This window comes from Phalacrocorax aristotelis, chromosome 7 (assembly GCF_949628215.1).
Source record: "Phalacrocorax aristotelis chromosome 7, bGulAri2.1, whole genome shotgun sequence".
NCBI lineage: Eukaryota > Metazoa > Chordata > Aves > Suliformes > Phalacrocoracidae > Phalacrocorax > Phalacrocorax aristotelis.
Window position 1 is genome coordinate 37,594,715 of NC_134282.1, and position 21,650 is coordinate 37,616,364.

General features: G+C 38.0%; 1 protein-coding gene across 8 annotated transcripts in view; it reads left to right on the forward strand.

The window, feature by feature from the left end:
• OTUD7A (OTU deubiquitinase 7A) overlaps window positions 1-21,650 on the forward strand; it is a 149,070-nt gene that overhangs the window by 112,484 nt on the left and 14,936 nt on the right. For 6 of the 8 annotated variants that reach the window (XM_075100135.1, XM_075100137.1, XM_075100139.1 and 3 more), the window contains 4 exons: window positions 1,279-1,497; window positions 12,353-12,454; window positions 13,976-14,103; window positions 15,201-15,313. In XM_075100135.1, coding sequence (XP_074956236.1) covers window positions 1,279-1,497; window positions 12,353-12,454; window positions 13,976-14,103; window positions 15,201-15,313 — 562 coding nt within the window. The remainder of the gene's footprint in view (window positions 1-1,278; window positions 1,498-12,352; window positions 12,455-13,975; window positions 14,104-15,200; window positions 15,314-21,650) is intronic. The other 2 variants (XM_075100141.1, XM_075100140.1) reach the window with 1 other exon arrangement.

Consider the following 21,650-nt stretch of genomic DNA (forward strand, 5'->3'; position numbering starts at 1 on the left):
TGGAGGTGAAGTTGCACCAAAGTTTTTTACAAAAGCTTCCAATACAATAAGGTACCCATTTCCAAGGAAAATAAGCAAAAATATTATCTAACTTAACATTATGTAAATCCCACCAGGAAGCTTTCTGCATATTCAAAAATGAAAGAAACTCCGTAAACCTGGTGTCAACTCAGTAATAAAACTTAGTAAAATGCCCAGGAAACTTTCTAGTATTAATTTAAGATAATCCCCTTTGCAAAGGATGGCTAGAGAGAGCACTATCTAGTAGAAGACTTGAGGTTGGTCAGTCTGAAGCACAGAAAGTCAGTGGTACTGTGGTTCTAAGGAATGCCACTTCTCAGATGCAGAAACTGTATGCTAAATTTTAAGCAGCTACAAAATGTTCATTTCAGTTTTTCAAAATATAAACAGGAGTAAAGGGCAGAAAGTAAACAGAGGAGAAATGCCAATTTTGACTGAATGATACATGGTTTAAGCACTTGAAGAGTATTTCTGTTACCCATTTGCTGATACCAGAACTGAGACCATATAGTAAAGTGAAATAATATGACAGTAATATTTTGTCCCTTTCTTAACATTCTAATGCTTCTTTTGCTTTCATGACCCTTTACTGTTCCTTGTATAGTATTTGTCCACAGAGAAATTCAATAAATTATAAGATATTAGCTCACAGGTTTTTTTAATAAAACAATGCATTCTTTTGTACTAAGCTTGTTAATTTCATCATTCTCTTTGAACTATGTATTGTTTCTTGAATTAGGATTTTAGAAAACACATAGGCATAAAAACTGAGCTTGTCTTAAATTCAACATAATGATGTTAAAATTGCTTTCAGGCAGATTGTTCTGAGATTAAAACTGTATGGCATGTTTGATATGAAGTGATTGTAGAATGCTGGATATCTTTGATTCACAAGTAGTAAACTTCAATTAATGTTTTGAACTCTTAATTTATTATCATCTGTCTGCCAGTAAATGTTTCTTCTGATGCGTCTTTGGAAACTTAAGATAGGTTAAAGAATTTTTAAATAGAAATACTTGTCTTTCATATCCCGTTACTTTTACTGTTTATCTGTTTTGCTAGAAGGAGAGCGACATTCCTATGACTTACTGTAGGGATCCATAGTAAGAACTAAGCAATCTTTTACAGCAGGGAAATAATCCAAAAAAGGTAACGAACAAGAAGTGGAGTAAATTCCTGAGTGAAATGAACGAGCGTTCATCAGACTCGGTGTTGAGTGGTCTTTTAGGCTATAATATTTCTTTGGTTTCTCTACAGAAAAGCGTCTTTCCAGAGGTATTTCTCATGCCAGCTCAGCCATAGTCTCCCTTGCTCGATCACATGTAGCAAACGAGTGCAGCAATGAGCAGTTTCCTTTGGAGATGCCCATCTACACATTCCAACTACCAGACCTTAGCGTGTACAGTGAAGATTTCAGAAGTTTCATTGAGCGTGACTTAATTGAGCAGGCAACAATGGTTGCTTTGGAGCAAGCAGGTGGGTAAATACTTCAGATGTCAGCAGCTGGGCAATCTGGCATTTTGGCTGACATTTCTAATCATGCTTCACTTCTGGAGCTTGCGCATCCTGCATGGGAAGTAAATGCCAGAGAGTAAAAGCAAATACTGTGCTCTTTGCAAAATGACACATACCCTGATCCTCTATTTCTTTTAAAACGTTATAGAGAAAACTGTCAAATTTACTTAATAAAACAAAGACATTGAGGGAGGAAGGAAAGGAGGACTGATGGGGGAAGTCATGCAATAGAGGAGGACGGAAGTCTGGATGGTCAGAGGGGGTCAGTACTTCCAGTCCTCATGAGGAAGTTATATTGCAATGACTAACAAAGGAAAATCTTCAAGTTCTGTGACAGCTTGAGAAAATAGTTTTAAAAATCTGAATCTAATCTATGGATTGTTATTTTTGTAGTAAAAAAATGAAATAATTTAAAAGTAATACTTCATTATTGCCACGGAAAAAAGAGAAGAAATTTAAAATTAATTTTAAAGCAGATTTATTAGTAGTTCAAAGTTTTAAGCCAGCTTTGAAATATATGGAGAAATGTATTTAAAACCGATATTTGTGCCTTATGAAATAGCAGGTGTATTAGCAATGAATCACAAAATGAACACATCTATATAGTGAAATGCCCAACTCTGGTGATACAAAGGAGTTATAAAATCAGATTTTGTGTATGTCTGTGGAATATCAAATAGCCAGTTATGTTTTTCTGTTGATTGCTATACTGGCTTGTGTAACACTATATTTTCATGTGAGAGTTCACTCTCAAAGCTCAGTGCATAGTCATACTGTGTGCGTTCTAACTGATAAACTGTTGTTATTGATCAGGGCACTGCATCATAGTACTTCAGCAGGACCTCTGCTAATCTGGTATCAGTCATACTGAGTACTCATCATGTATTGCCATATGCTCTGCTCATTTTTTGACTTTGGTATTTGAAAAGCAAGACATGCTTAGATAATAGCATCAAACAGTAAATACTTAAGGGGAAAAAAACAAACAAATGAACAAAAAAATCCACCAAACCAAAACAGTATTCCGATGGCTGCCTTCTGGGAAAAATAGCAGTATAAAATAATGCAGGAATGCTACCAGGGATCTACGAAGTATGAAAGCTGTCAGTCACTTATCAAGAAAATATATCTAGTTTCTCTAGGAATGAGTTAACGCATGGAGGGTAGGGAAAAAACCAGGATGGCTCTCCCTCTGGCAGATCTGCAAAACATTCCAAATTCCGTTGGGCTATCAGAAAATACCGTGCTACAGTATCATTGTCAAGCTACCCGCTTCAGTGGAATTAACAGCCTCTGGAGTCAGTTAATTCAAGAGTACAAGTTAGGGGATCACAGTGGTTTTCTGACCTTAAAATCAGGGGATATGTGAGTTTAGAGCTGACATATTCTAATTCATACAGATCTGGCTAGCTTTGAACTTGAAATAGGGCTGCAGAAACTACTGAATTTTCTGCCTCAGCATTCCTATCTCAAATCTCTCTGAAAATTAGAATAAATAATTTATTCTTTTCTTCCACTTATTTTAATTAGGTCAATAACTTGACTCACACTGGCAAAGTCCCTTCCTCCCTAGAGCCTCTTGCATACTGGAAAGGAGGGATTTTTGGCCATTTGAAGTGCTTCTAGTTTTGATTGCAGGTAGCCTGTGTAGACTCAGTTTGCTTTTGGGAGCATTTTATTCAAATAAACTGGAACTGCCTGAGAAACAGTTCTTCAGTTCAAGTAAGTTAAACAGATCAGTGACCGTTTAAGAAAATCACGTAAGACTTCATGTAAACTGACCTTTTGTCTCTATTTAAGACATGAAGATACTCAGTTTCTTTTTATTTCCTGCCTATTTTAGACATATTGTTGTCTGAAACGAAGCAAGTGAATTAATACGAAAATCACTTAACGTTAGACTTCTTATTGTCTCCTACCAACAGAGGGCACAGTTTGACTATGGTTTGGTCAATGATAAAAAAATATTAACAGAGAAGGTGAATTCCCTACATAGGGCCTAAAATCTATTTCAAAACAAAATAAACCCTATGAACAACAGTAGCTTCTGGAGCTGAGGGTGGGGATATTGTTAAAGGAAAAGAGAGACGTGTGTGCTTGGGTTTAAGGACATGAATTTCAAGAGAAAGAAAAAAAAAAAAGCGGATTCAGCAAAAGGAGGGGGAACTTTGTTAGGAACATAGAGTAGCTTACTACTCACAAGGCATAGATTGGGAGAGCAAAATCGCTGTTAACAGGCTGTCATATGTGCTGTCTGAAGTGGCTGTGTGAGCTGGATGTCTATAAAAGCCTGTAAGGTTTTTATATTCCCTTTATATATGCTTAGGCACTTGCTATACCATTATATCTATAGGTGAAAGGATGTTCAGGTTACATCTTACCTGTACAGAATCCCAGAGCAAAATTCCCGATTTACTCAGAAATGCTGTGTGATATTATAAATGAAAGGCCCAGCTAAAGGCAACATTATTTACTGACTCTCTGCTGCTGCAATGTATCCTCTACTCTGTGTGTGATTGCTTTCTGGGTGTGTCTCTTAGAGGATAGAATTCACCATGTTCATAAAAGCATTTTGGGATTTTGTGCATCTTATAAGCTCTGGTGTTTATTATTGCCTGTATTGGAATAAAGTCAAGTTGTAAGTAATGTGCAGACTGGTCTCTGAGTGCTCTTGCAGTAATCAGCGTGGTTCATTGATGGAGGATGGCTCAGAGAGTGATAATATTAAATGAAATCTGTGTGAAAGAAATCTTGTAATATAAATATTTTGCTGCAGCAAGTTGATTTCCATTATATATACGTGTTCCTCCATGTATCATTAATGTGTAGGCTGACACAAACAGATATTATGAAAACTTTTGCTGTACTGTTGAGTTCAAAAAACCATAGTATAGGCAAAAGTATGGCTGGTCTAACACAGTGTTTTTAATGAAACAAAAAAAGTTTCTATTCCAGTGCTGAAATTCAATACAAAAATGGAAAGTAAGCTCTATGAACCTTTGTCGTGGTTTAGCCCCAGTCAGCAACCAAGCACCAAGCAGCCTCTTGCTCACTCCCGCCTTGTGGGACGGGAGAGAGAACCAGAAGAGTAAAAGTGAGGCAACTCATGGTTTGAGATAAAGACAGTTTAATAGGTAAAGCAAAAGCTGCGCGCAGAAGCAAAGCAAAACAAGGAATTCATTCACTGCTTCCCATGGGCAGGCAGGTGCTCAGCCATCTCCAGGAAAGCAGGGCTCCATCACGCGTAACGGTTACCTGGGAAGACAAACGTCATCACTCCAAACATCCCCCCTTCCTTCTTCTTCCCCCAGCTTTATATACTGAGCATGACGTCATATGGTATGCAATATCCCGTTGGTCAGTTTGGGTCAGCTGTCCTGGCTGTGTCCCCTCCCAGCTTCTTGTGCACCCAGCAGAGCATGGGGAGCTGAAAAAGTCCTTGACCAGTGTATGTGCTACTTAGCAACAACTAAAACATCGCCATTTTATCACCACTGTTTCCAGCAAAAATCCAAAACATAGTCTTACACTAGCTACTACGAAGTAATTTAACTCTACCACAGCTGAAACCAGGAGAACTTTGAAGAATATTACTTTCCTATACTTTTCTTTCTGTGCTCAAGTTTGTGGCTTTTATAAAGTATTTTATACAGCTATAGGCAAAATAAACAGTAACAGGTTGTTAAGCCTGGGTTTCACATTCCCTCCCTTTTCCCCCCTCAAATCCACCAAAATTCTGGAAATGTTCAATTTCAAACTGTTAAAAATTAAGCTTTTTAAAGAAAAATTGGTGCCTTTTCAGGTTATAGAAACATTTTCTTATCCTGGAATTTTTAACAGTTTTTCACACAGTATATGCAGGGTGCTGGAATAGGAACCATTATAATTACAAGACAATTGTATTAATAATTTCCTGATTTCCAACATTTGAAATGCATGCTTGTGTAATTCAGTTCTAACATGAATGACAAATATTGTCTCACAGAGTAGGATGAAATGCAGTACTGTCATAGAAAACTGTCTGTCTCAGGTTACGAAAGAAACAAATTAAGAAAACCGGTAATAGTGGATCTGCAAGTTACCTGCAGATAATGGAACTCAGTATCAGTTATCTGCAGCCAGTTAGGCCTAGTCGTATATGTCTATGCCATCTTATTTTATGATCTTTGATTTGCATTCTGGCCCGTAGCTTCTGTGACAGTCTGTGTTGCTTGTGCATCGGGCTAAAAGAGAAGCATTTACTTTGTTGCTCAGTTATACTTATTTGTACATGCACAACTCAACATTACATTTCAAGGACATCAGTAAATATGAATAGCCTTGCAGATGCTGCTGCGAAGCTTATTTCATCATCTAACCTTAAAGAGAGAGCTCCTACAAGAAGGTCCTTTCTTTGAAGTACAGAAAATGTATTGGTAAATGCTTTATTTATTCACTTATTTTAAAAAGTAAGCAGTCACTGAATGATTACTGTTAGCCCATGTAGAAAATATGTTCTTGTAATTTTCTTCACATCAATACTTGCAAGTACACATTTATTGGATGAAAGGACTAAAACTAAAAATAAACTAAGAAAGCCTTTTAGCTAGTCACGTAGAAAACATGTAAAGCATAGAAGTAGCTCTGCTGAAGTCTGGATTTGAGTTCCTGCACCTATTGCTAATTGTCTGACTATTCTGAGTGGGCTGAGTAATCCTCTGTTGACTTAGCCAGCCAGTCCTGTGCACACCCCAGAGCAGTTACAGTCGTTGAATTCCAGAGGAGACATGGTGAGTGTTTAGGGTTAACCATTGCTTTTGAGAATATATGGGGTGTCCAGAATTGGACTTGCTTTTAAAGTTGAAAATGTTATTTTGTGACTTGCTTGTCTTGGATGATGCGTGAGAGGTGGATTTCTGGAAATACAACATGCTGGAGAAATGAAAGACAGACTGGTTTTAGTGTAGTTTCTTGAGGAAACTGAGGTTGTGTCACCAAGTTGTCTCTTAAGGTTGTACTGTTTATTTTTTAAATTAACTCTGCCAATTTCAAACATATTTGTGAGTAAGCTTCTACAAGTTTCATGAAAATTAGCAGCTAGCTTATTTTTAGTACTTCCATAGATTAAAAACTTGCAACATGAATTTTGTGTATTAAATGCTACAGAATCCACTTGGGAAAGACCTCTAGAATGCCCAACCACGAATAAAAGGAAAGCCATCAGAAGTCTTACCTTTAGTCACACATACAAGTGCAGGAAACCAGACATTGAGTCCCACTGTACACAGATCGACTTGTTTTCCTCAGTGAGATGTCTGTTCTGTCAGTGGTTTAGAGGAGTTCGGCGAAGACTGGTTTACTTAGCTATATGAAAGAGTACTGGTAATAGCACCATGAAGTGCATTAAAAGTGCACTCTAGTCTGAGGTAAAATTGTACAAGCTGTGACACAGCACTTCACACTTCTTCACATCCTTAACCGTCCTTGTTCTTCTCTTAATATGTATTCCATTTTTTACTATAAGAATTCTGACTTAGTTTTGATATGACAAGTGCACAGTGGCATTGCAGGCAAGAAACTGACTGCCTTGGAGGCAGTGATACACAATCCAGCTTTGCAGTGAAACTTCAACCACGCTAAATTATGTAGAGCTTGAGGGGAAGCTCATCCTTTGTAACATCTCCTTTTCCCCTGTCAAGAGAGAGTTATATTAAGTTGCTGTTTACTAAGTCCTTGTAACTTTTTGGTGGTTAATTCTACCAGGAAAATCCCACGTCTGTAAAGCCATTTAGTGTATTAATAGCTTAAATCAGAAAAAAAGAAAATATGTACTGGACAAAATGAAGAGGGAGCAAAGGATTTATGCAGAGTTTCTACAAAGGTTCTTTAGTATTATCTAACATGATTGTTTTGAATTTGCTTGGTTTGTATGGGTACCACCAACTTCGTGCATGTTTGGGCAATAAATACTTTATAATGGACCTTAGTAAACTGGAAGGCAGCTCTGTGTGAGCATCTCTGTAGCATAATCATAAACATAATAATTTCTGTTATCTTCTTGTTTATACTGTAAATGGAGTTTTGCATAGAGGACATCATGCCAAATGCTTTCTTACCTTCTATGGTACCAGTGCATAAGGCATTAGGGACTGATATTGAAAGCCAAGCCTGGCCCTTGTTAATACTTGAAATGCTGCCTTCTTTTTGAACCATTCACATCATATAACCATCTAGAATCCTCTTCAGCAATTTACTCTTGTAAATCCTGCAGCAAGAAACAATACACCCATGGCTTGTAATACAATATGGAGGCTTATGAAAATAATACTTAAACCTTTCTAGTGTCTATTACTAATACTCCAACATTATTAATATTTAGGGGTAAAACCCATGTTTTAAAATATTTCTTATTTCCTTTTCCTTAAACACAGACTTTTTCAACCTAACAGTCACATAAAGCCAGCTTATATTCATGCCTACAGTTGTAGTGGGTTTACAGTAGGGTAGCTTTTGATGTTTGCCTCTCACCTCTAGGAGTCATCAGATAGTAGATTTTAAAGTACTGATATTGCCTGTTTTCTAAAGTTTGCAAAATTTCTCTGAGGATTAGCTTACCTTCTTTGCGTGGAATATGAGATCTGTATCTGGTTCTGTATAAGAATAATTGATTCTTGTTAATTAATTAATTCTCAGAGTATTTTTTCTGTAAAACAACGGATCAACTACTTGAAATCATGTTTTTTAAGATTAAATAGATTTTGTGAGAAAGTATGAAGCTGGAGTTTGGGATCCTGCTGAGCATGCTGAAGGTCAGCTCTAAGGCAAGGGTTCTGGATTTTAGAAGAACAAACTTCAGTTCACTTACAGCTCAGTTGGGAGGGATCCCGTGGGGTGCTTCCATGGAAGACAAAGGAGCTAGTGAGTCCTGGGAGTTCCTCAGAACTCTCTATTGGAAGCACAAAGCCAGTTTATCCCCTACAAAGGAAAGGAAAGTAAGCGGAGCAAGAGGCCCCCTTGGCTCAACCATGACCTCCTGGGTCTACTCAAATCCAAAAGGGACGCATACCAGAGATGGAGAAGTGGAGGATTATCCATCGAGAGCCACAAGGGCATTGCCAGAGCGTGCAGAGATGCACTTAGAAAAGCAAAAGCCGAGCTCGAACTGAAACTGGCTGTAGACGTGAAAAATAACAAGAAAGGTTTCTTCAGGTATGTCAACCACAAGCAGAAAAAGAAGGAAAACATAGGCCCACTGTTAAGCGGAATAGGAGAGTCAATCACCAGTGATGCTGAAAAGGCAGAGGTCCTCAACACCTTCTTCACCTCTGCCTTTACCAACACTGTTGGGTCCCAGGCTTTGGGAACAAAAATGCCGGTTGATCCAAACACCGACCCACCATCAGTGAGGGAAGAGTTAGTACATGAATTATTACAGGAGCTTGACCCCTACAAATCAATGGGCCCTGACACCATCCACCCGAGGGTGTTGAGAGAGCTGGCTGACATCACTGCAAGGCCACTCTCCATAAGCTTTGAGAAGTTGTGGAGAATGGGGGAAGTCCCAGAGGACTAGAGGAAGGCAAATGTTACCCCTATCTACAAGAAAGGCTTGAGGGAGGATCTGTGTAACTATAGGCCCATCAGCCTTACTTCAACCCCTTGGGAAGTTATGGAACGAATCCTCCTGGGGGCCCTCACAAGTCAGTTGAAGCATGCGATTGGGAAAAGCCAACATGGCTTCACTAAGGGCAGATCGTGCTTGACAAACCTGGTGGCCTTCTACGACAAAGTGACTTGCCTGGTTGACATGGGGCGGGTGGTGGGCGCTGTCTACCTGGACTTCTCCAAGGCCTTTGATACGGTCCCCCACAGTCTCCTCCTGCAGTGGGGAAGTAGACACTCCAGAAAGGAGAGCTGCTCTGCAGGAAGATCTGGATAGGCTGGAAGAGTGGGCCAGCAAGAACCTTATGAAGTTCAGCAAGGAGAAGTGTGAGGTCATGCACCTGGGAAAACATAATCCGGGAGTGCAGCACAGACTGGGATCCACCTGGCTGGAGAGCAGCTCTGTGGAAAGGGACCTTGGGATCCTGGTGGACAGAAAGCTCAACATGAGAGAACTGTGTGCTGCTGCGGCCAAGAAGGCCAACAGGATGCTGGGTTGCATCAAAAAGGGCATCGCCAGCAGAGAGAAAGAAGTCATCATCCCACTCTACTCAGCGCTTGTCAGGCCACACCTGGAGTACTGTGTACAGTTCTGGTGCCCGCTATACAAAAAGGGTGTAGACAGGCTGGAAGGGGTCCAGAGAAGGGCCACCAAGATGATCAAAGGACTGGGAAGCCTGCCATATGAGGATAGGCTGGGAGAACTCTGTTCAGCCTTGAGAAAAGGAGGCTTAGAGGGGATCTCACCACCGTGTACCAGTACTTAAGGGGTAGCTACAAAGAAGATGGAGACTCCCTTTTTACATGGAGTCACATGGAGAGGAGAAGGGGAAATAGACACAAGTTGCTCTTGGGGAGATTCCAGTTGGACACAAGAGGAAAATTTTTCACATTGAGGACAGTCAACCACTGGAATAATCTCCCCAGGGAAGTGGTTGACTCAGCCACGTTGGACACCTTTAAGAGTCGTCTGAGCAGGGTGCTGGGCCACCTTGTCTAGACTGCTCTCTTCCTAGAAAGGTTGGGCTAGATGATTCCTGAGGTCCCTTCCAACCTGTGATTCTGTGAAGATCAAGTAGCAGACCAACAGAGGGAGGGAGAGTGAGAAATGGGTCTAGTTTGTCTGTAGATACTGTCTTACCAAAGCAGACAGAAATAAGCCTGACGCAGAACTGTTTCCAGTTTTCATATAAGCTCCACTTTCATGTTTTGTCCCTAAAGGAATCCACTATAACCAGTAGATTTTAAAAATGAAAGTGCACCGCTTTTTTTGTTATAATCTAGTGCATTTCTGCTAATTTTTGAGTCAGCCATATGCTTTGTGATGTTAACCAAGCCTGCAAACATCTTTTGCATGATCTAGTTGAAAGCAGATCACTTTTCTAGAAACCTCCTGTTATTCAAAAGATTCATAAACACCAGACTTTGACATTTATTAGTCACATTTATCTGTTCTATGTCTCGTAACTGTGCTTTAAGCAGCACCTTGGTATAACTTATTACTGAATATGATACCACCAAAACATTCTGCAAAAAACAGGTGGCAAGTTGTTATTTCACAGCCCACAGACACAGGAGTTGCTAAAAATTATAACTTGTTGTTTCAGACTTATCTTTCCCAAAGGCTGTCCAACAGCGCTTTAAATTAAGCTTCTTTTCATGCACATTTAATTTAGAACTCAATAAGCCTAGTGTGAGATATTGGGCATTTACAAACTAGCTGCTAAAATCATATGAGGATTACCAAATATGCTTAGTTATTGATCTGCTATGCATCATAGTATAGTAACTCTCAACCCATACTAAGTGAAATTTAATTATGTAGTTCTTAGTACCCAAAATAAGTAATTGGGGGCACATATTAAAATATTGTTATACTGGTTTTTTTCCACAATAGATATTACCTGCCATTACAAATAAACTTCAGTATAATTCTGTAATGAAAACACATTAATGGTGAAAAGTTTTTTTCATTGCTTGAACTTCTTTCTGTTTTGGGGATTTAACCTTAAATGCAAGACTGGACTGTACAAATATATGCATACTATCTGCTCTCTGCTTGCAAGTAAAGGAATCAGCAGAGGACAAGTCTGCAGAAGAGGACAAAGAAGGATAGGCACAAAAATAGGCACCACAGGCTGTCTATTGCATTATTCATTCAATTATTCAATTGTGCACTACCCACAGACTTTCCAGAAGTCTTGGGAAATACATGAGCTCTACTCATCATTGTTAATCATCTGCTCTTCCTTATCCCCAAAGATGTTATGCAATTAGTCACATTCTCTTTCTTTATATTAGAAATGTTCACATGACCATTTAACCAAGACTTAACACTCCAGTATGCTACCACATGGCAACCTGTGTGCCAGGAATTATGTACTTCCAGTGGTGGCTTTGGCACTGATACTTTATTCGTATTTGGCTTCATTTTCTTCATCTAGATACATCAAAGACTGACATCCTCCTGTCAGTCTTTTTGATAATTGACCTCTGTTTCATAATCTGTAAAACATGCTTCAGGTAGCAACAATAGATAAGTGGTTCTCTCAGTGTTCTCAAATACAAAAGCCACAAGTAAGCCAAGGCTAGACCTTGTGCTATGCCTCTGGTCTCGTTTTCATTCTCTGGTAGTGTAGCTGTTGATTTTAGTAGGTGTAGTCATGATTTACACTATGGAAATGAGAGGAGAATCAGCTATTGAAACAATCCATCTGATTGAAACCTTACTTAATAAACTTACGTAACAGTAATAAATCTTGATTAACACATACATATTACTTTTGTCTTTTGAGACTGTATTACTGTAACATAATTTGTCATCTGTGTATGGGAGGCCAATGTCGATTAAGTTTGGGAACTGATACCAAGACTAAATACCAATGGTATTTAGGCAATGAAATCCATTGAAATCCATCCCTGAATACAGCATCTGAGAATGGAAGATGCAAATTAATTAAAGATGCTCTCTTATTCCAAATACATTTAGAGAATAGTTAATCTGCCTCTTATTGCTAATCTTTTCAGTATTCACTCTGACATTACATTTAAGTTTATTTGGCAGAAAGGATGTTCATGATTAACCTTAAACATTACATATCGCTGTGTGCCTGTACACAGTACACATCCTGTTTTAATACCCACTCTACCATTTTAACAAATGCTTTCTTTTCAGGACGACTAAATTGGTGGTCCACAGTGTGTACAAGCTGCAAACGTCTTCTTCCCTTGGCTACAACAGGTGATGGAAACTGCCTCTTGCATGCTGCATCTTTAGGTAAGGGAGAGTCTGTACATGAAACCTTTTGCAAGAAATATTTACTGCTTTTCTCTATCCCCAGCAACAGCTCAGAAATACATGGCATGCAAAGACTTTCATTAAAAGACTGGTTCTGAAACAACGTATTGTTCAAATTTCACTTAAGTATTGTTTGCTTTAGGCATGCTTGAGGGAGGAAGGTAAAAGTTTTATCAGGTTATAAAAGAAGTATAATTGGAACAATATCAAAACCATATATCATAAACTCCAGTGATTTGCATTTTCCTTACAGAGCCCAGCCTAACAGCTCTGTAACAGGCAAATTCCAGGTGCTTCTGCAGAATCGTCCTCATTGTGGGAGAGGAATTGCATTCGTTCTCTGGCTTTTGTTAAATAGCTCTCTTGCTGTCTTCAAGAATGTACTATCTAGTTACTATTTCTGTTGGTCCTTGTAGAGTATATGGGCAACAGATTGGGATGAATGAAAATAATTTCCAGTTGATTAATTAATCATTAATACAAGATCTTTGAAGCCTTTCTTCAAATCAAATAAATAGAAATCTGGGAAGCCGGAAGTCTTTGGTATGCCTTCTGTAGCCTAACCTATTATGAGGAAATGTATTTTTTTGTTGCAGTTGCTAAAATCTTCCACCAGTAGAACTCCAAAAGGTGACTTTTTAAAAAGCACTTAGATTTTTAATATTTTGAAGAGACTTTTCTTTTTGAAAGCAGTAGTAAGATAAGAGCTTTTGCTGTTTCAAAGGATCCTTTTATTTTTGCCGCCTTCATTTTTAATTAGGAGGAATTGGTTATTATTTACAGCAAATGTTTGGAGTATTTTGACTTGCAAAGTCTTAAACATACTTAATGCTGGCAGCTGACAATATGGTAATTGAAAGGTGGTTGTCTATGGGCACATGTCTTAGTGGGAGCTTTGCTGTCTTTTGTTGTAGGTTACTATTCTCAAATACATGAAGATGTTTTATTATCTTAAAATGAGCTTGAAAGCCTGTGGATGGTTCTATTTTTAGACTTCCAATCACTGTGAATGCTCATTTCTTTATTTGGATGTTGAAGCCAAAGGAAATTTACCATCATGCTGTGTAAGAGTTGGAGGCCTTTGGGTGTTGGCATCATCTGCGAATCACAAAAGTGCCTGCAGTTGTCATTAGCATTCTTGTGTCTGCAGGCTGTGTTGGCGACTACAGTAAAAACCAGCCTGTGTCTTGAATATTCTATTGCTTGCAGAAAAGTTAAAGTTGCCTGCAAGCAAACACTGAAACCCCTCAACTCATTGGTCATTCCTTAAGCAAAGTTTAACCTTTGATAAAATTCCCTCTTGTTGTTCATTAGGTTATTTATATTGACTGTTTCTTTAGGAAACCTTAAAAATAAGTGAATTATCTGCCAAGGAGAGTCTTAAATGAAGTATTAGCTATGCTTCTTTTCGTAATAGAGCAATATTAATTGTATTAGTACTTACTATTTCTATTTCACTGTAGCTTCTTTACAATTGAATGTCATCTTATGCTGCTTTAGGGATGTGGGGATTTCATGACCGGGACCTTGTTTTACGTAAAGCACTCTATACTATGATGAGAAGTGGAGCTGAAAGGGAAGCACTGAAAAGAAGATGGAGATGGCAACAGACCCAGCAGAATAAGGAGGTCTGTATGGCCTAAAGGCAGTCTTTTTAATATCAATTAGCATCAGAAGCCTTCTTCTGAAGTTTGGTGTAAAAGTTTTAATTGCTATCAAATTCCTTGTGCTTCCATTTTGCATGGGCAAAGAGATCCTTGTGTTTAGAATTCTTGTATCAGAATGCAAATGTGTTTGCAGCTTTGTGGGCATAAATATGCACAGTTTTGTGCCTATAAAGGTCTAAGGTGAGTTTTGAACCTGAAGAAAATTTTGGGCTGCAAGATTAAGTGTATAATTTAGCTACACAAGCATTATAAACTGAGCGGATAAAATCCACGAAAGAAAGAAAACCCCATTTAGTAATTATTCCCCAGAATGGTGACTTAGGATTCTTGGAGCTGTGACCAAATATTGAGTGGATGTTTCTTAATTAAAATAATCTGTAGATTTGGTTTGACTGTTGATTAAAAGCTGTACTTCAGCAAGTATTACTTTCTGAAGATGTCTGTGTTTAAACAGTGGCTAAAAATGCCAGTTTCAGGAGTAATCCTGAATGTGCTCAAGTGAATTTGCTCAAATGTTTGTGACCTATTTGTAATCTGCTTTTTCTTGGCAGCATTCAGTGAGAATACAGCTGAGCTGTGACTGACTCAGCTACTTCAGGCTACCTGAAAACACAGGGGCACAGAAGCACTTATATACCCTTTCTGCTCTTGAACAGAGGGAGAAAGCATCACTTGTCTGCCAAGGAGGGCATTTATAGTAGTTCTATATATTGGGGAAGAAAGCAAACCTCCAGAAATGGGCAGTAAAGCATGCCAACGGTGATTGCAAAGGAATTCACATGGGTACGAATAACTGGATCTCCAATACCAGAGCACTGTGTTAGCAGTAGCAGCCCCACGTCTAGAAATGTAATGCAGTATACAGTTAGTGGTTTGGATCTTCTTTTAGTAAGTTAATATTCTTTCACCTGAATAGAAATGTTGAACTATTAATGGTCCAAGATATTAAACCATATCATGTATGAAGCTCAAAATAAGTTTGTCGTAAATACTGCTACAGAACACTGCTTACGTTTTGTACTCACATAATCATAAAGGTATTCCATTCTCTCCCATAGTCAGGCTTAGTGTATACAGAAGAAGAATGGGAACGGGAGTGGAATGAACTGCTTAAACTGGCATCAAGTGAGCCTCGTACACATTTCAGCAAAAATGGAGGCACTGGTGGTGGGTAAGTTTAGAGTATGACAAAATCTTTTCGGGTTTGTTCTCAGTAGGAAAACAACACAGCACAAATGAATGAAGAGGTTTATAGGACCATCAAGCTGCTTTTTCAACTGGTTGCAATTTTTTCCATGGTAGAATATATCTAAACATCCGTTTATATTTAGCATTTTGATGAAGTTTCCTTGTGCAGTTACCACACTAACTTGAGGTTACTTTGCATCCGAAAGAATCTGGATTTCATAAATCCTAATTTCTTGATTTCTGGAACAAGCGTGTTGGCAGTAGCATTTAGATTTGAGGAGCTGAAGTGCCTCATCTTTCTGAAGACATGTAGCTTTTCATTTGAGGACGACTTAGCAGAAAGATAGCCACTGCTCAGATACTTTCACTAAGACATGGAATGACATATCATCATCACATCTTCTAATAGCATTCTAGAAGAAAGTAGGTTGTGCCTGGAATTCACCTTTTGTCTGCTTTAGCACATCTTTAATGCCATTTTCTCATATTCATACATTTACCTCAGTCCCTTTTTGCTTTGTAGTTCAAACAGAAAATCTTCAGAGACATCTTTTTTGAGGTCAAGTGCCAAATAACTCTTCACATTTCCTACGTTTAAAATGCTGTTTACCCAAAATATAAGGGGGGGAAAGTAATTTTTGGTATTAAAGCTGAAGATTAAATGTTTGGATGCAGTGCCTTTTTAAACAGAAAGTAGAATATTGAGTTATACTTTGTAGTCTTGTGAAACCCTTCTGAAAAATCAATATGATACTTCAGTCTTCGAACAGTTATAAAAAAACTTTAACTAAAACTGGCAATAATGAACGTTGCCCTTTCTTTGACTATTGAAGCTTTTATTGAACCCATGTAACATAAATAGTGCTCTCAAATGCATGAATTATTTAAAGACTGTAGGGGGTTTTATTTCAAATTGAAGTGATTAACTGTCTTCCTGGTAAAATTTGACATTGATGGAAGGTTCTGCATAGGGTATGTCTGTATTTCTAAGAAACACATCAGATTATTTTCTTACCTAATTTCGTATCTGTTTATCTAGATTGATTCAATAAGAGTATGGCTGATTGCAGCTCTTTTGATTACACTCTGCAAAGTTGCAATGTTTGCCAGCTACTACCCAGTGCTAACAGGCAAGCAAGGAAAACAGTGTGTTTTCTTGAAGACCAGCTTCATATGCATGTTCAATCTTTGTATAATACTTAATTAGTAGCATTTTAGTCAATTAGCTTATTCTATTACAAGCAGTACCAGAAAATTTGATGATTGCAGGGGGAAAATGCATTACTGTCTACTTTACTGCCAGCGTGCATTTAGTTTAGATGTTTAGAAGCTATTGGAAAAAAAATGCTTAGAAACATATTTGTGAAAAAGTTTGGGATGAAATAGTGTCTACAACATTTAAATACCCCTGATGCACATACAGAATCTGCCTTAAATAGCTGGTATGATCAACCATCCCTCACTTTCAGGGCAGTTGTTCCCAAAGTATAGGATTATTGACCAGCCTTAAGAATGCAGAAGCTTTAGTTTGTGTCTACTGTTTATCACTAAAAGTATTTAGTGATTTTTATTCAATGTGTGTTTTTCTGTAGTTCCTGTTTCCCCTGGAGAAGATTGCATGTGATAAGTAAATTGACAAAATAGGGCATACAACATAATGAGAGTAATAAAACCTTTAGAAAATACTCTCTGGCCTTTGAAAGACTGTGTTTTCCTTTTAACCCTGTGATGTCAAGGATAGGCAATTCTACTAATGCAGGAGGACATTGTTTAGAAAATTGACAGCCATAATGTATCTCCTCTTCTTCTATTTTGAGACTAAAAAAATGTAGATTGGTTTTCATTTTACTCTCTAGCTTGTTTCCTATGTTTGTAGATATTTTCCTGTTGATATGCTTTAGTCTTCTAATGCAGTTCAATTCACATTTCTATTAAATTTGGCCATTCACCACCAATTTTCTCTGACCTTATTCTGTCCATTTCATTCTGTACGTGTCACGTACTATGTAGTTTCAGTATCTGCCAGTCAGAGACGTCCTCATATATTGCATTTGCTAATCAAACATCTTTATTTTTAGTTCCCAGATACCTAAACAGGGAGTATCACTATTGCATGAAGAATTAATTTAAATTGTTTTTAATTTTCTTGTCATTGTTTCCAGTTATCTTTTTGCAAATCCAAATAAAGTATGGATAAATAGACAACAGTTAATTTCTCCTTTAAAACAGTAAAAGAGGAATCAGGCAAGAAAACTAGCCTATTAAATGTGTGAATATGTAATGCTCTTTACAATCATTCCGAAGACAGAATGAACATGACAGAATGAACTATTTTCCCAGTTTATGTACTCGTGTTCAAAATAGAGCCCTTGAGAAAGAAAAGGAATATCAAAATAGTATTTTTGAGATGGGGTATAGTACATTTTCTAGCTAGGTACTGTATTAAGAAAGCTTGCAAATTTCAAATACAATCTGAATTGTAGATGAAGCATTCTCCTTTAGTGTCAGAATTAGCAAAAGCATCAGTACTATCTGCTTCAAAAGAATTCAGTGACAGGCTTAGGTCCAGTATTATGCTGCCTCATTCACCTCCAAGTTCCTTTTATTTTTCAGAGTGAACTACATGCAAAGGAGATCAGCAGTTCTCGCTAAATGTCCAAATATTTCTTCTTTGAGAACACTGTCATTCCGAGGCTTGGAAGTTGGGAAAAGAAAAAGACAAAGGGAACACACAAAAACCTGATTCTGAAGTTCTTTTTTCCAACATGTAAAATCCTTCAAGCACTAAAGCAGAGCAAACCAAATAACTATGAAGCAGTTTTGGAACAGATTTGCACATCTTGCTGTAAATGTAAAAATACGTTAATCTGAAATTTAATTGTTTTATTTATCTCCATTTACAAGCAAAACCAGGGTACTGAACTGAAGCAACTGCTTTGAGAAAAGGGAAATGTCTTGTATCCTCTGTTTTTGTTAAGAATCTGGCTGTTGCAGTCCTGCTAAAGAGAAAATTCCAGCCCATTCCTTCATTTTGCAGACTGTTGTCAGTCAGAGGTTTCAAAGCCTGTCCTAGTGCTAGACGTGTAATTATCACTGTTGTTATTCACTTCTGGAAAACCTAGTAGAGCTGAAAGCTAGATGCTGTGTTGTGTCGTGTTGTAAGCTAATACAGATTTAGAAACTGGATGGTGTTCTTATTTAGTATTAACTATCGCCTTCTAGCTAGCTGTCTCATCTGCTGTTGGCACCGTCTTATTAAAAAAGTCAAGTGATTTTAAATGGAGAAGAAGCGAGGGAGTATTGCTGTTAATCTTTCTGTGTGTCATTAGAGTTTTATTTAAGGCAGAAAACCAGAACATTTAAACTGGAAGTACCTCACAAATGCATGTAATCTCTGAGGTTTCGGGCTTGGTTAGGTATCCAGAGTATTTTAACATACAGTTTTTCATACAAAACTACTGCATCCATCAAAGACCCTTATCTTCTAGAGAATTTAGTTTAGCTCATTTAACAAAGACATTGCTTTAAAACTATTTTTATTTGATCTGGTTGTCTATTATAAGAGTGCTATTCCTTTTCAACTGTTCAGTATATGCAGTAATAATAAGGTGCATTTAGAAAAAGGTTCATTATAGCAGAATATCTTTTCCTTACTAGCTGAAGTTTCTGATGGCTAATAAATCTTTTCATCTGGCCTATTTTCAGTTTATGTAAATAGTACTTAAGACAAATGTAGCCTGGAAATAATTAAATTGCTGTGGTGTTTCAAATATGCTAGTTCAGACAGCCCTTCAGATCTGAAAACAGTGGATATCCCACAGAATCTAGAAAAGAGATTCAATTCAAGGCAACGGAGGGATCAGAATTATGTCATATTAAGTACCAGTACATACATAGTGGTTGGTTTTTCTTCATTTAAAAAGTTTTTATTGAAATCAAGATGTTTCCTGTTTGACAGATGGTTGCATCTGACATGCCACGGAAGATGTTTTACACAAAAGCATGCACTCCCACACAATTAAATACAAAATAATATTAAAACCAAAATAATCTAGGGAAAATTTATTTAGGTTTTGTCTTTTATTATATGCCTTGAAAACTGCTTCCTTGATACTGTTTTTGCCTGAGAAAAAAGATATTTTTAAAGGCTAAGAAATAAAAATTGGAACTTGAAACATTCACATTATGTATTTCCTTTGGTCAGTGCAGTATACCTCCCCCCACCATCCCCCAAAGAAAAGAAGGGAAATGTTACACTACTGTGCAATTCTTTGTGTTTGAGTTGAAGCTCATTGCTGAAATACTAAGGAAATCAATGGATAGGTTTCTACATCTGCCTGCAGCAGAAATTTGTACTTGCTATTAAGCTGCAGCTGTGGTGTATGTTAGTTTTAATTTTGGAATTCTTAAGCAGAGAAAGAGGAGGATTCAGAAACGGAATGGTGGCAGATCAAGATGTGAACTCAGATTTCATTCTGGTCTGATGCTTTTACCTTATCACCAGGTTGAAGAACTTAATACTTGTCACATTGTTTCAGTACCTGTCACCTGTCTGGAGGCTTTGGTCTCTTGCTCTGCTTGAGTTCTGAAACTTAATCTAAACTTGTAATAGCTGTCACGAGTCTGTTGGACAGACTGAGAATCTGGAGTGTATGTATGTGGGGAAAAAAAGCCAGGTTACCGTTGGGAGCTGTTCAGAGGAAATCGAAAGACACAAACAGATCTTGCTCAGAGTTTATAGGCAAAAGAGAGGAACAGACAGCAGATAGCCGGGTGGAACAGCAGGATAAATTACTTTCCTGTTTTGGCTTATTGAGGGGTTTTTTTGTTACTGGCTGGGGTACAAATTGGATTTGCCATAGGAGAGAGAATCTCTTTGGAGGGCTGAGTAGGTGTCCACCCTGTTTGGATTCAAGGTAGCAGTGGTCCTGCAGGATAGGCTGAGATCTTTTTTTTCCTTTTTTGTTAATTTTTTTCTTACAATCAAGATAAATTATTTAGTCAGAGTGCCCTGGTTGAGCAGGATTCTGCAATGCAGATTTATATGCCCTTATATATGTGGATTTCATTATTTAAAAAATAACTTTACATGACCAGAGGAATTCATTTCAGATTCTTAAATTTCCTTTGCTTGCATGCTATATTGACAAAATTATTTTGTCCACAATTTTCCTGGCCAAGTAGTGTAATATAAATAAAGGTCCATGGAAAAAAGTGGAATAGTAAGTGGATCAAAGGATGCACAGATTGCTATGGATACTTGTGGATGATGACTCTTCGTTCTCATTGATCTTCAGGAAAATTCGTACTGAATCCCCAGCAGTGGCACTGAAGTAATATAAGGTGGCCCACATGAATTACTGGCAATGATGAAATAAACCAGGACATTGAAAAGGTTTCTCAGAGAGGCTGTGAAGTCCTTGGAGATCTTAAAAAACTGTCTGGTCACCAACCTGGGCAATTGGCTCTAGGTGGCCCTACCTGAACAGGGGCGTTGGACAAGGTGACCTCCAGAGGTCCCTGCCAACCTCAACCACTCTGATTCTGTGAAAATGAGCAATGGAAAACAGATGTGTAATAGAAGGGAAGGATTTGAAATGTGTGAATATGATCATAAATAGTGAATCGAGCAACTTGGTAATGTGATATTGAAGAGTAAAGAAGTCTAGTGGAATTTTGGATTCCACATGCAGTCGGGCTTGAATACAGCTGACCAAAGGGATAACGGTCCTTCTGATACAGCTGCATCTGAAATATGCCTTTCACCTCTAGAACCTCATTAACTAGGAGGTGAGGAATAATTAGAGGACTTGAAGAAAAACTTCAGGACTGATAGTCTGGAAATACTACCATGAGAAAATAGCTGGAAATTTTTGTAGCATGTTGTCTTGGCAATAGCATGCTGCTTCTTTCTTTTGGCTAACAAATTACTCTGAGGGTGACATAATGGACTGCAAATGCTGAAAAGCTGTTGCAGCCAACAACGGAGAAGAATTCAGCAAGGAATATGAGAGGAGATTACAAAATGGAGAATTTAGTTTGAACATCAGGAAGTTTCCTGATGAGTTTGGGTAACGGCAAGAGGGATACAGGGAAGGAGAGGTGTCTCACTGCTTGATCAGAGAATTTGTATCCTGCATCAGCCTATTGTTAATAATTTCCATGCTGCTGTGCTCCTAGGTTGGCATGAAAGATTTTAATGTAAAGTTCTAGGGATAGGATGGTTGCCATCAGACCTGTGAGAAGGTTACTGTATTTGTCCCACATATTGTAGAGCAGTGCCCTTACAGTTATGTTCAGTTACTGTTTTTTACAGATAA